Source organism: Staurois parvus, unplaced genomic scaffold (assembly GCF_062004578.1).
Source record: "Staurois parvus isolate SC_StPar_1 unplaced genomic scaffold, SC_StPar_1.0 ptg000458l, whole genome shotgun sequence".
Taxonomy (NCBI): domain Eukaryota; kingdom Metazoa; phylum Chordata; class Amphibia; order Anura; family Ranidae; genus Staurois; species Staurois parvus.
In genome coordinates this window covers 1,343,964-1,356,422 of record NW_028318254.1, presented here as the reverse complement: position 1 = coordinate 1,356,422, position 12,459 = coordinate 1,343,964, and the positions used below count along the sequence as shown (strand labels likewise).

General features: G+C 43.8%; 1 protein-coding gene across 1 annotated transcript in view; it reads left to right on the top strand.

Annotated features, from left to right (window-relative positions):
* The window catches only part of JAM3 (junctional adhesion molecule 3), a 77,413-nt gene that overhangs the window by 44,271 nt on the left and 20,683 nt on the right, over positions 1 to 12,459 (top strand). Inside the window, exons 4-5 of the mRNA XM_089688892.1 lie at positions 2,250 to 2,402; positions 6,276 to 6,478. Of these exons, the coding sequence (XP_089545018.1) occupies positions 2,250 to 2,402; positions 6,276 to 6,478 (356 nt within the window). The remainder of the gene's footprint in view (positions 1 to 2,249; positions 2,403 to 6,275; positions 6,479 to 12,459) is intronic.

Genomic DNA, 12,459 nt, shown 5'->3' with positions numbered 1-12,459 from the left:
GGGGAAGGGAAGAACACTGCAGGGTGATATGGGGAAGGGGCGAACACTGCAGGGTGATAGGGGGAAGGGGCGAACACTGCAGGGTGATAGGGGGAAGGGGCGAACACTGCAGGGTGATAGGGGGAAGGGGCGAACACTGCAGAGTGATAGGGGGAAGGGGCGAACACTGCAGGGTGATAGGGGGAAGGGGCAAACACTGCAGAGAGATATGGGGAAGGGGTGAACACTGCAGGGTGATATGGGGAAGGGCAAACACTGCAGGGGGATAGGGGGAAGGGAAGAACACTGCAGAGTGATATGGGGAAGGGAAGAACACTGCAGGGTGATATGGGGAAGGGGCAAACACTGCAGAGAGATATGGGGAAGGGAAGAACACTGCAGGGTGATATGGGGAAGGGGCGAACACTGCAGGGTGATATGGGGAAGGGGCGAACACTGCAGAGAGATATGGGGAAGGGAAGAACACTGCAGGTTGATATGGGAAAGGGGCGAACACTGCAGGGTGATATGGGGAAGGGAAGAACACTGCAGGGTGATATGGGGAAGGGGCGAACACTGCAGAGAGATATGGGGAAGGGAAGAACACTGCAGGGTGATATGGGGAAGGGGCGAACACTGCAGGGTGATATGGGGAAGGGAAGAACACTGCAGGGTGATATGGGGAAGGGGCGAACACTGCAGGGTGATATGGGGAAGGGGCGAACACTGCAGGGTGATATGGGGAAGGGGCGAACACTGCAGGGTGATATGGGGAAGGGGCGAACACTGCAGGGTGATATGGGGAAGGGGCGAACACTGCAGGGTGATATGTGGAAGTGGTGAACACTGCAGGGTGATATGGGGAAGGGGGCAAACACTGCAGGGTGATAGGGGGAAGGTCCACAGTGGAGGCATGATTAGGAGAGGGGGCGCACTGTGGAGGCATGATTAGGAGAGGGGGCGCACAGAGAAGGGCGATGAAGGGACACACAGGAAAGGTTGACGAGGGGATGGGTGGCACAATGAATGGTGATGAGGGGAAAGGGTGCACAATGAAGGGTGACAAGGTAAGGGGGTGCACAGTGAAGGGTGATGAGGGAGAGGGATGCATAGTGAAGAGTGATGAGGGAGAGGGATGCACAGTCAAGGGTGATGAGGGAAAAGTCGCACAGTGAAGGGTGACATGGGGAGGTGGAACACAGTGAAGGGTGAGGAGATGAAGGGCGACAAGGGGAGGGGCATACAGTAAAGGGAAATGAGAGGAAGGGGTGCAAAGTGAAGGCATGATGGGGAGAATAGGCACACAGTGAAGGGTGATGAAAGGAAAGGGTTTAGAGTAAAGAGTGCTTTTGTTGAAGTAGTGCACAATGAAAGCTGATATAAGGAAGGGACACACAGTGAAGGGTGATGAGGGAAGAGGGCAGACAGTGAAGGGTGATGAGGGAAGGGGGCAGACAGTGAAGGGTGATGAGGGAAGGGGGCAGACAGTGAAGGGTGATGAGGGAAGGGGGCAGACAGTGAAGGGTGATGAGGGAAGGGGGCAGACAGTGAAGGGTGATGAGGGAAGGGGGCAGACAGTGAAGGGTGATGAGGGAAGGGGGCAGACAGTGAAGGGTGATGAGGGAAGGGGGCAGACAGTGAAGGGTGATGAGGGAAGGGGGCAGACAGTGAAGGGTTGTGAGAGGAAGAGGGTACACTGTGATAGTGATACTGTGTACTGACTGCTTGCATTATAGAGAACCACTGAGTAACTTCTGTGCATTTGTGTGTTTCTATTTGACTGTTGTCAGAGCTCCCTGGTGCAGAGACGAACATGAAAGGCTCAGTGTTCTCTGTACAGCACTGCAGAATATGTCAAAGCTATATAAATGTATAATATTGTTACACTGTGGTGAGGATATTAGAGTGTAAGCTCCTCTGGTGAAGAGACAGATGTGACTGGCTCGTGTTCTATGTACAGCACTGTAGAATATGTCAGAGCTATATAAATGTATCCTATTAGTAATAATAAAAAGAATAGTGTGTGATTGTGATGGGACATTAGATTGTGAACTCCTCTGATGCGGAGACCGTTGTGAATGGTTTAGTGGTCTCTATACAACACTGCGGAATGTTTCAGCGCTATATAAATGTATAGTAAGTATAGTGTGTGACTGTGCTGGGGTCCTTTAGATGGTGGTGTAGACTGATGTGAACAGTTTTATGTACTTGGTATAGTAGTTTGAAGTGCCTGTGCTATATATGTGCAAATCTGTGTTTTTGTGTATTAGGAGACTTGAAAAATCGTGCTGAAATTCAGTCCCAGAGCTCGTTGGTTATATTTAATGCCAGCCGGACCGACACTGGAACATATCGCTGCGAAGTGGCCGCTGTGGACGACCAGAAGAATTTAGCGGAGATTATCATTAATCTCACTGTCAAAGGTAATTCTTGCTGTAACATGCAGAAATAGTCCACACTTTGATTCTGTGTTATTTTATGTGTTGCCAGCAGCATCTGGCTCTCTGGAGATATCCCAGACATAACAGATATTGCTAGTCAGTTGTAGTTGCCAGAGGCTGATGATCAGATTGTCATTTTCAGTTGCTAGTTGTCTCATCTAGATGAATTATTGCTGACTTGTCAGTTGCTGACTGTCATACTATAGTTGCCAGATGTCAGTGGTCCAGTTTTAGGAACTGTCTCCACATATGGAAGCAAATTTCAAATCTAAGGTATATTTGTTTTACCAAAGCAGAGAAATGTCACATACTGGCCCATTTAAAGAAGCTGTTTCTAAAACTAATGCCGATGTAAAGTTTAGGTACGTGTAATCTACAGAACCCTTAACCCGCACCTGTGCCCAGTCTATGGGCATTAACTTATTTAAACATTCTTAACAAACAATAGAAACACTTTAAAATGAACCACCACTGACCTCACTAGCTGCTTTTAATGTAAAGTAACTCATTCGCAAAGAAAATAACAAAGACACTGAAGTCCATTTATGGGCTTATTCACACCGTTTGCACTGGGATGTGCCAGGCAGCATTGCCTAACACAGTCCTGATGCAAAGATAAGGCAGTCACCTGGTTCCCTATAGCGTCAATTAAGGCTGCAATATCTGGAAAGGTGCAGGGACTTTTTCCCTCGTTTTGAAAGGCACAACAGCTCATTCAAATGAATGGGCTGCTGTGCTGTGGCCTGCAAAACGGCACTAGTGGCAACTGAGCCTCAGTATAAACTAAAAGTTTACCAGTATTGTGCATTATATTTAAAATGATTATAATCATGGAAAAAGTCTCAGCCTTTGGAACTACAGTGGATATAAAAAGTTAAAATGTCAGGTTTCTGTGATGTAAAAAAATTAAACAAAGATAAATAATTTCAGAACTTTTTCCACCTTTAATTTGACCTAGAAACTGTACAACTCAATTAAAAACAAACTTAAATCTTTTAGGGGGGGAAGTAAACATAAAAAACTAAAATAATGCGGTTGATTAAGTGTGCACACCCTCTTATAACTGGGGATGTAGCTGTGTTTAGAATTAAGCAATCACATTCAAAATTCAAAATCATGTTAAATATGAGTCAGAACACACCTGCCATCATTTAAAGTGCCTCTAATTAACCCCAAATAAAGTTCAGCTGTTCTAGTAGGTCTTTCTTGACATTTTCTTAGTCGCATCCTACAGCAAAAGCCATGGTCCGCAGAGAGCTTCCAAAGCATCAGAGGGGTCTCATTGTTAAAAGGTATCCGTCAGGAGAAGGGTACACAAGAATTTCCAAGGCGTTAGTTATACCATGGAACGCAGTGAAGACAGTGCAGAAAATATGCTGCAACAGTGACATTACCAAGAACTGGACGTCCCTCCAAAATGGCTGAAAAGACGAGAAAAAAACTGGTCTGGGAGGCTGCCAAGAGGCCTACAGCAACATTAAAGGAGCTGCAGGAATATACAGCAAGTACTGGCTGTGTGGTACATGTGACAATAATCTCCCATATTCTTCATATGTCTGGGCTATGGGGTAGAGTGGCAAGACTGAAGCCTTTTCTTACGAAGAAAAACATCCAAGCCCGGCTAAATTTTACAAAAACACATCTGAAGTCTCCCAAAAGCATGTGGGAAAATGTGTTATGGTCTGATGAAACCAAGGTTGTACTTTTTGGCCATAATTCCAAAAGATATGTTTGGCGCAAAAACAACACTGCACATTACCAAAAGTCCACTGTACCCACAGTGAAGCATGGTGGTGGCAGCATCATGCTTTGGGGCTGTTCTTCTTCAGCTGGAACTGGGGCCTTAAAGAGACAAAAGGACACAGCACCTCTAAGTGTATACTGTGTAATCATTTAATAAGCAGGTAAGTATCTTGGATAATAAAAACAGGCTCATAGGGAAGTGATGTAAAACGTCTGTAGCCAGATGTAAATTGACTGATCCGGAGAGCAGTGAACCTTGGTTCGCCAGCAGGTGGTGCTGCATCAGGTGACGCACAAATGGTGAAGCCTGGCTGGGTCTCCAATATGTCCGGCGTTAATCACGTTGGGCGTCTGACGTCATCGGGATGTGATGCATTTCTGAGCATGCGTGGGACCAACGTCAGCCGGCGCGCTCTTTCATCAGGCAAGGAAGAGCAAAGGAGTGGGAAAACCTTATGTAGATCAATGGGAACTGATAGACAGGCCTGGGGGGTGGGGAAACAAAGGAGGATCTCTGACGGAGCAGCGAAACGCTGTCCGTAGCAGAGGGATATTGATCCAGCACTGGCAAATAAGTACATAAAAGTGACATATTAAGAGACATAGAGATAAAAATTGAAATAAAAACATTGGATCACCGCAAAACATAGAAAATGAACGTTGTTAACAAAAGGCAATATGAGACAATATTAGGAGCAATGTATAAAAAAACAGTGGATTGGAGGAAATAGGGGAAGAATGGACATGCTTGCAATCACGTGTATAAATAAGTCTCTTATGGAGAGACAAAAGAGTATATATAATCATAAAAGAAATGATAAAGGGATTTTATAAAACAGTATAAAAAATTGTATTGGTTAAGGGGACATCTTCCGCTGACTGCACTACTCCCAGCACCTCCCTCTGTAGGTCCATCTCCTGTGAACTCAGAGGAGGCATCTGGTATCAATGCACTTTGACAGTACTGACTGTCAGCGTGCATTGAGAACAACACTGAAAACAACACTGGGTGGTATACATCCACCACAGTGTTGATTTGCAGCGGAACCCATGGGGACTTCTCGCAGAACCCTGGTTGAGAAACCCTGTATTAGAGGGTTGCCATGATCTGATAGAAACATCTGCTGTGTATTTACATTAGAGGGCTGGCAGGCTGCTGTGATCCTATCGCAATAGAAAGTAGGAGGAAAAGAGCTGAAATGTGAAGATGATGTTAACCACAATGCCTATAGATACAGAACAATGAGGGCTTGTTTTTAAACACTTTTTACTGCTTGTTCAGAATATGTACATACTGTATTGTAGTGTGCATAGTCTATCCAGTTTCTAGTTACAGATGAATGCTGGGTTCTTGGTGCAAAGCTTCATCAATGCTTCATGGTGTTAACGCTCGTCTCAACTCCTTTTTGCCTCCTGCTCATTCCTACTGGCCAAGAATGAGGAGGTTGGACTTGGCGGCAAACTCTAACACTAGCTTTGCCTATTAGAACTGCCCAGGTATGGGCCTTTAATGCAGTCTTTATTATACCTGTAGCAGGATTTTTTTTCTTAAGATGCAGAAGGGTTTTCAGCCCTAGAGTTAGATCCTGGCTGTGGAGGAGAAGTGTGGGACACTAAATGGCATGACTTTTCAGGTCTTCGTAGTATAGGGGCCCTGTATGGAGAGACTTTTTAGATCTTCCTAGTGTGGGGGCACTGAATGGTGAGACTTTTTTTAGGTTTTCCTTTTCTTCAACTTATTTTGTTTATTCCCGTCTGTCATTTCTGGTTTAATGATTTTTGGTAAAAGAAGTTTTCAGAAAACATTGCAACAGGTATACGAACAACGATTCTATAATACAGTCTCTATTGTCACAGTAATAACTACAGCATGACAAAATGACATGCCAATAGAAAGTGTGTGTAAAACAGGAGCCATCTATCAAGTGCCACCAGGGTGACCGCTGTAGTACTGCTTGTGGACTACTGTCTCTTTTACAGAAAGATAGTAAATAAATGATCTATGTAGTAAGAGAGCCCTCAAAATCAAAGGCAGGTCGCCTGTCATTTCTAGTAAAGCTCTACCCATTGTTATGAAGATGCATCTAACACTTTTTCTGTTTTCTCCCTTAGTAAAACCAGTGACTCCCCAATGCCGAGTGCCCAAGTCTGTCCCAGTGGGAAAGTCTGCCGTTCTGCATTGCCAGGAGAATGAGGGTTACCCCAGTTCTGTGTATCGATGGTATCGCAATACTGACGCACTGCCAGATGACTCCAAAACCAGCCCAAAATTTGTCAATTCATCTTTTACCTTAAACACCAATACTGGAACCTTGGTGAGACTAGTGGCAACCCTGGCATAATGGGGAGATATGTGGGGGGTGGGAAAAGAATCAAATAGGTCTGACTATGTCACACTGTCTGATCTTGGCTGTTTGATATAATAAGGAAGAGTAAGGTCTTGTAAGAGTATATTATGTGTGAGGCAGCCAAATACATGTTATAATCAATTAACCTCTGCGCTCAGGTGTGTATTCTTCAGCTCTTCTTCCTTAAAGTGTTACTAAAGTCTGACATTTTTTTTCAATTAAAACAACAAACATTTTATACTCACCTGCTCTGTGCAATGATATTGTACAGAGTGGCCCTTATCCTCCTCTTCTCGGGTCCCCCACCGGCAATCTCTGCTCCTCTTCTTTGTGTGTCCCCATAGCAAACTGTTTGCTATGGGGACACATGCTGTATGGATGCTCCCAACCTGTGTGTCTATGGAGTTGCGCTTCATAGACATACACAGTGGGACTTAGTCCCCCCCCATTTCCTCTTCACTACATTTGACTGACAGCTGCAAGAGCCAATGACTCCAGCTGCTGTTTGAGTCCGTATGAAGAGAAAGCAAGGGGGGAAGAGATGCAGGTGTGCGCAGCACTGATTTCTTCTCCCCTTTCTTCCCCTTCATACAGGGATGGGAGAGCACAGACAAATAGAAAACATCTTTTACCTTAATGAGAGCAGTTCATTATGGTAAAGAATGTTTTTAGGCTTAGCATCACTTTAAAGCAGAATATTACTGCATCTAAGCACCACAAACCAAAAACACTCTTTAATACATTTGTATTATTCAAAGCAAACTCCCCCATCCATCCATGTCTCCATGCATTATTTTGCTGAGAAATCGCTTTGAAAAGCATCCTCCCAGCATTTTTGGTCATGGATATGTTGAGTAAGGGCAGATGTTTTATGTAGCATTTACTTCCCGGAATCCATCTGCCCTTAGCTCAGGCTTGCAGGCAGGAGGGTGTGTTTATTTGAGAAAACCCCTCCTCCTCTCCTGAAGACTCCTGGCATGTATGACATCATGGGGTTTATTTACTAAACCTGGTTGACTCAGAATCTTGGGCACCTGTGCATGGTAGCCAATCAGCTTCTAACCTCAGCATGTTCAGTTAAGCTTCAGCAATAAAACCTGGAAGCTGATTGGTTTTTATGCAGAAGTGGACAAGATTCTGAGTCAACCAGGTTTAGTAAATAAACCCCCATTTGTCTAGGCCTGGAAACAAGGAAGTAACTGAAATGTAAGAAAAAAAAAGTTTAAAACAAGTAAAAATATATCTTCTGATCTATTTACAAATGCTAGCAGCATAAGGATTACAAATAGTCAATGTTGATTGAGAGAGTGAAGTTCCATTTTAAGTTGCTATGCACCTTCTATAAGCCATTGGGGAAATAATGCCGATTTCATATATAAACTTGGAGCAGCATTATACCAAAATAGTGCATTCATTAAACTGACACAGGCAGTGCTCAATATGGTGAAATCACTATGCTGTGCAAACAAAATGATGCATAAATCAATACTATCTTCAAAAGCAAAACAACAACCAGACAAAATGGTTCTTCCAATTCCAGTAAGTATGAAAGTGCTGCTATTTGGAAACAACAAATGTGTCCACCCTTAGTGAAAATAAGGCCCTTTCACACAGGCAGACTCTGCCAGCGGATTTACTTGCTGAGTGGGGGATCTGTCTGCTAATTCCTGCTGAACAGGCAGATGACAGGTCCATGTCCTCTCCAATTAAGCAGAGCGGACACAGACACAGCCCGCTGTCCTGTGTGGACGGTCAGATGTAAATGGACCACCTGTCCGTTTGCATCAGACTGTCATCTGATCCGTTAGATGGAGTAGAATGGATCCCCATCAATCTGTTTTTAGCAGACCAGATCGGGTGTAAATGGACACATGTCTGTTTACATCCGCTTACACTGGTACTGACTAGTATTCCAATGTTTCTCTTCTCCCTCAGTTTTTCTCCATCACTGTGCTAATGTGTCCCCAGCACTGACGGAGAGGGATGGGGAGGGTCAAACTAGGATGCTGTGCAGGCAGCTGACATCCTCATCAACTGATGACCTCATTGGTTGTCAGGATGCTGGTGGCTAGAAGGTTGTAATGGTGCACAATGAAGATCTGTGACTGTGTAACTAAAAGGCAGGCTTGCTCCACCTGCTGGCTTGTATACAAGTTTTGGGCAATTTTTAGACATTTTACCAAGGCACCCCTGAAGAAACCTCGAGGTACCCCGAGGTGCCTGGGCACCCTGGTTGAGAAAGACTGCTCTAGATGATAATGACCTCCTAAGGTTGATTATCAGGTCAGTGGCACTTTAAGAGCTCTTCAGTGTCATCTATGCTTGATTCAGTGGGGTACCTCCTCACCGCTCTTCATCACCTCCACACTCCGGTAATCAGAGAGAAGACTGCGATAGTGTACTTCTGTTTATTTATCCACCTTCCGCCCGCCATATAGTACAATGACGGACGCAAGGTGGTTCTCTCGTTCTGATAGGACGTCATATGACGTCCTTCCATTCTCACCGCACATGCGCGGCTCAGGGAGCGCGCAGCGATCGCCGGTGCGCTGTGATCACAGAAAGAGCCGAAGATGCCGGCTCGGTCATGTGATCAGCTGTGTCCAATCACAGCTGATCACATGTAAACACGGAAATGCTGGTTATCAGCATTTCTCTCCTCGAGCTGTCACGCTGACAGCTCGAGAGGAGAGGAGAGCCGGTAATCGGCTTTCCGCGGAGGGGACATGTACACTGATCATCAGGGCACTGATGATCAGTGTGCCCTGATGATCAGTGTGGCCCCAGAAGTGCCACCTGTCAGTGTCCATCAGTGCCAGCAGTCAGTGCTCATCAATGCCACGTGCCAGTGCCTATCAGTGCCACATCAATGCCACATATCAGTGCACATCAATGCCACATATCAGTGCCCATCCGAGCTGCCTTTCAATGTCACCCATCAGTGCCAGTCAGTGCCACCTATCAATGCCAATCAGTGCTGCCAGTCAGTGCCGCCTATCAGTGCCAGTCAGTGCTGCCTATCAGTGCCAGTCAGTGCTGCCTATCAGTGCCAGTCAGTGCTGCCTATCAGTGCCACCTATCAGTGCCATACATCAGTGTCATGTATCAGTGCTGCCTTTCAGTGCCCATCAGTGATGCCTGTCAATGCCCATCAGTGCCTCCTCATCAGTGCCACCTATCAGTGTCCATCAGTGAAGCCTATCAGTGCCCATCACTGCAGCCTCATTAGCGCACATCAGTGAAGGAGAAAAATAACTTATTTACAAAATTGTATAACAAAAACTAAGAAAAAAAATGTTTTTTTCAAAATTTTTAGCGGTTTTTGGTTTGTTTTAGAAAAAATAAAAATCCCAAAGGTGATTAAATACAACCAAAAGAAAGCTCTATCTGTCTCAAAAAAATGATAAAAATTTCATAAGGGTACAGTGTTGCATGACCGCGCAATTGTCTTTCAAAGTGTGACAGCGCTGGGAATTGGCCTGGGCAGGAAGGGGGTATAAGTGCCCGGTAGGCTAGTGGTTAAATCACATAAAACCAATCATTGCACTTCCACAGTAATTGAACGGGTAACAGCCTCCATGTACTTCAATGGCACATTCATTTCCCAGTAAAGATGGTCATGCAATCCACTCAGAAATGACATCAGCATAGGTGCTACAGAGGGGAAGGAGGGCTATTAAAGTGCTATTGACATGATAATTAACCAAAGGGGTCACTAACTATCCAGTGAGTGTCTCTCACAGAGGGTGTGGGGAGAAGCACAAACACTTCTATGGTTGATGTGGAGCACGGTTGAGGATGAAGGGAAGGAATAAACCTGCACAGACTTTCTTTTCGAAGAGCATTTTATTGATTACTCGCACTAGGGTAGACACGTTTAGGCTTCTTGGGTTTTTTGGGGTTTTTTTTAGTCCCTAGAAGCTGTTATCAGCATTTTTTTCTGCTCCTAGAAGCTAAAAGGTATTTTCCTATGTGTCTATGCGCACTATTTGAGGCTAGTAGCGTTTTTCAAGCTCCAGCATTTAGGAGCAGAAAAAAATTGTAAAGTTGTTGGGAGCTTTTTTTTTCCAGGCAGGAAAACTGCTACGAAAAAGTTGCTAACAGCTTCTTTTTCCCCCTACATATACTGTAAAAATGCTAATAAAATGCTTCTAAATGGTACTAAACTGTTATCGCCAGCATTTTTTTTTATCCAGCATTTTTTACTGCGTTTTTTTGAGCCTAAAAAAAATGCTAGTTTGCATGGAGCCTTCTTGTTTACAATAGCAGCACTTTCATACTTTGACTAGAACATTTTGTCCAGTTGTTTTGATTTTGAAGATTGTATTGTTTTATGCATCATTTTATTTGCGCAGCATAGCGATTGCACAATATTGGTCTTCGCAATGGTTGAATCCGTTTAGTGAATGTAACATTTTGGTATAGCTCTGCACCAAGTTTATACAGAATGTAATCTAGACAAAGATATTTGAGTTATTCTGAGATTTTGAACAGCCAATGGCATTAAAGGGTTGTATATGGTGTGAGTAGGGTGTGGCTTTATATAGGGTCCCACTGGTCTAGGGGAAAGACATGGATTTTTGGGTAAAACCCTAGTCTAGCAGGATAATATATGGCAGACGTATGGAGTCAGTGGTTTTTATTTTCCCCCAAATAGTTTTCATTAGGTTTTTTATAAACAACACATATTGTACTCCAAAAAAAAGGAGAAACATCAAACACAGAATCTAGGGTAGAAAAAAAAGGCCATAGAAATAAGGTGGAGTCAGTGGTTTAGAAGGTGTTTATGATCTAGGAATGAAGCTGTATATGGAATACAGAAGATGACCTGATTTAGTGGCACAGGACATCAGCTAACACTTTCATTCATACATGATTCTTCACTCAGTTTGTCCCTGACAGCATTCAGGACTAACCAGTTGCTGCTGTTTTTTATTGATGGATTGGTTAACCACTTTCCGACCGGCCGTTGTATATAAACGGCCGGACGGTGGCAGTGCAGGGTCGGGTGGCCGTTTATAAACGGCCTCCCCGCACCCTGCTTGTGTGTGCTCCCTGGGAGCGCGCAGCACCACGATCCGGCACCCGCTGTGTCCTCCAGACACAGTGAAACACTGATCGTCGGATGGGACCTCTGTACGAGGTCCCGATCATGTGATCACTGATTGGCCAATCAGTGATCACATGCAAAGTAGTAAGCAAGATGTCACTTGTGACATCATTGCTTACTACGTGTGAAATCTGTGAATGATCACAGAGGTCACATGGTACAAGGCTATTCACAACAGCCTTGTACCATGTGACAAGCTGTGACCAATCACAGCTCACTCAGTACTTCTCAATGAGTGCAAGAATGCAGACAGAGAGAAAGAGAAATGATTGCTTTTACATCCTATATGGGTGTAAAAGCAATCAGTGTAAAAAAAAAAAAATTCTCATCACCCCCCACAAGTAGTACAGTGTCACCATGGTGACACTACTGCTAGGGTGACAATATGTAAAAAAAATTAATAATAATAATATAAAAAAAATTAAATAAAAATGTAAACAAAAATGTTTAAAAATTATAATTTTTGGTTATAAACTAATTTTTTTTTTTTTTTACTAAAAAGATAATGGAATAAATTTTGGCCAAGATTTATGATGAAATATTATTTATTTGCAAAATCTTTTTAAAAAAACACTTTTTTTCAAAATTTTTGGACATTTTCATTTACATAGCAAAAAAAATAAAAATCCCAGAGGTGAATAAATACCACCAAAATAAAGCTTTATCTGTCTCAAAAAAATGGTAAAAAATTCATTTGGGTACAGTTTTGCATGACCGCGCAATTGTCATTCAAAGTGTGATAGCGCTGAAAGCTGAAAATTGCCCTGGTCAGGAAGGGGGTAAAAGTGTCCAGTCTGGAAGTGGTTAAGAGCCAGTGGACCTCCATCTCATTCCATCT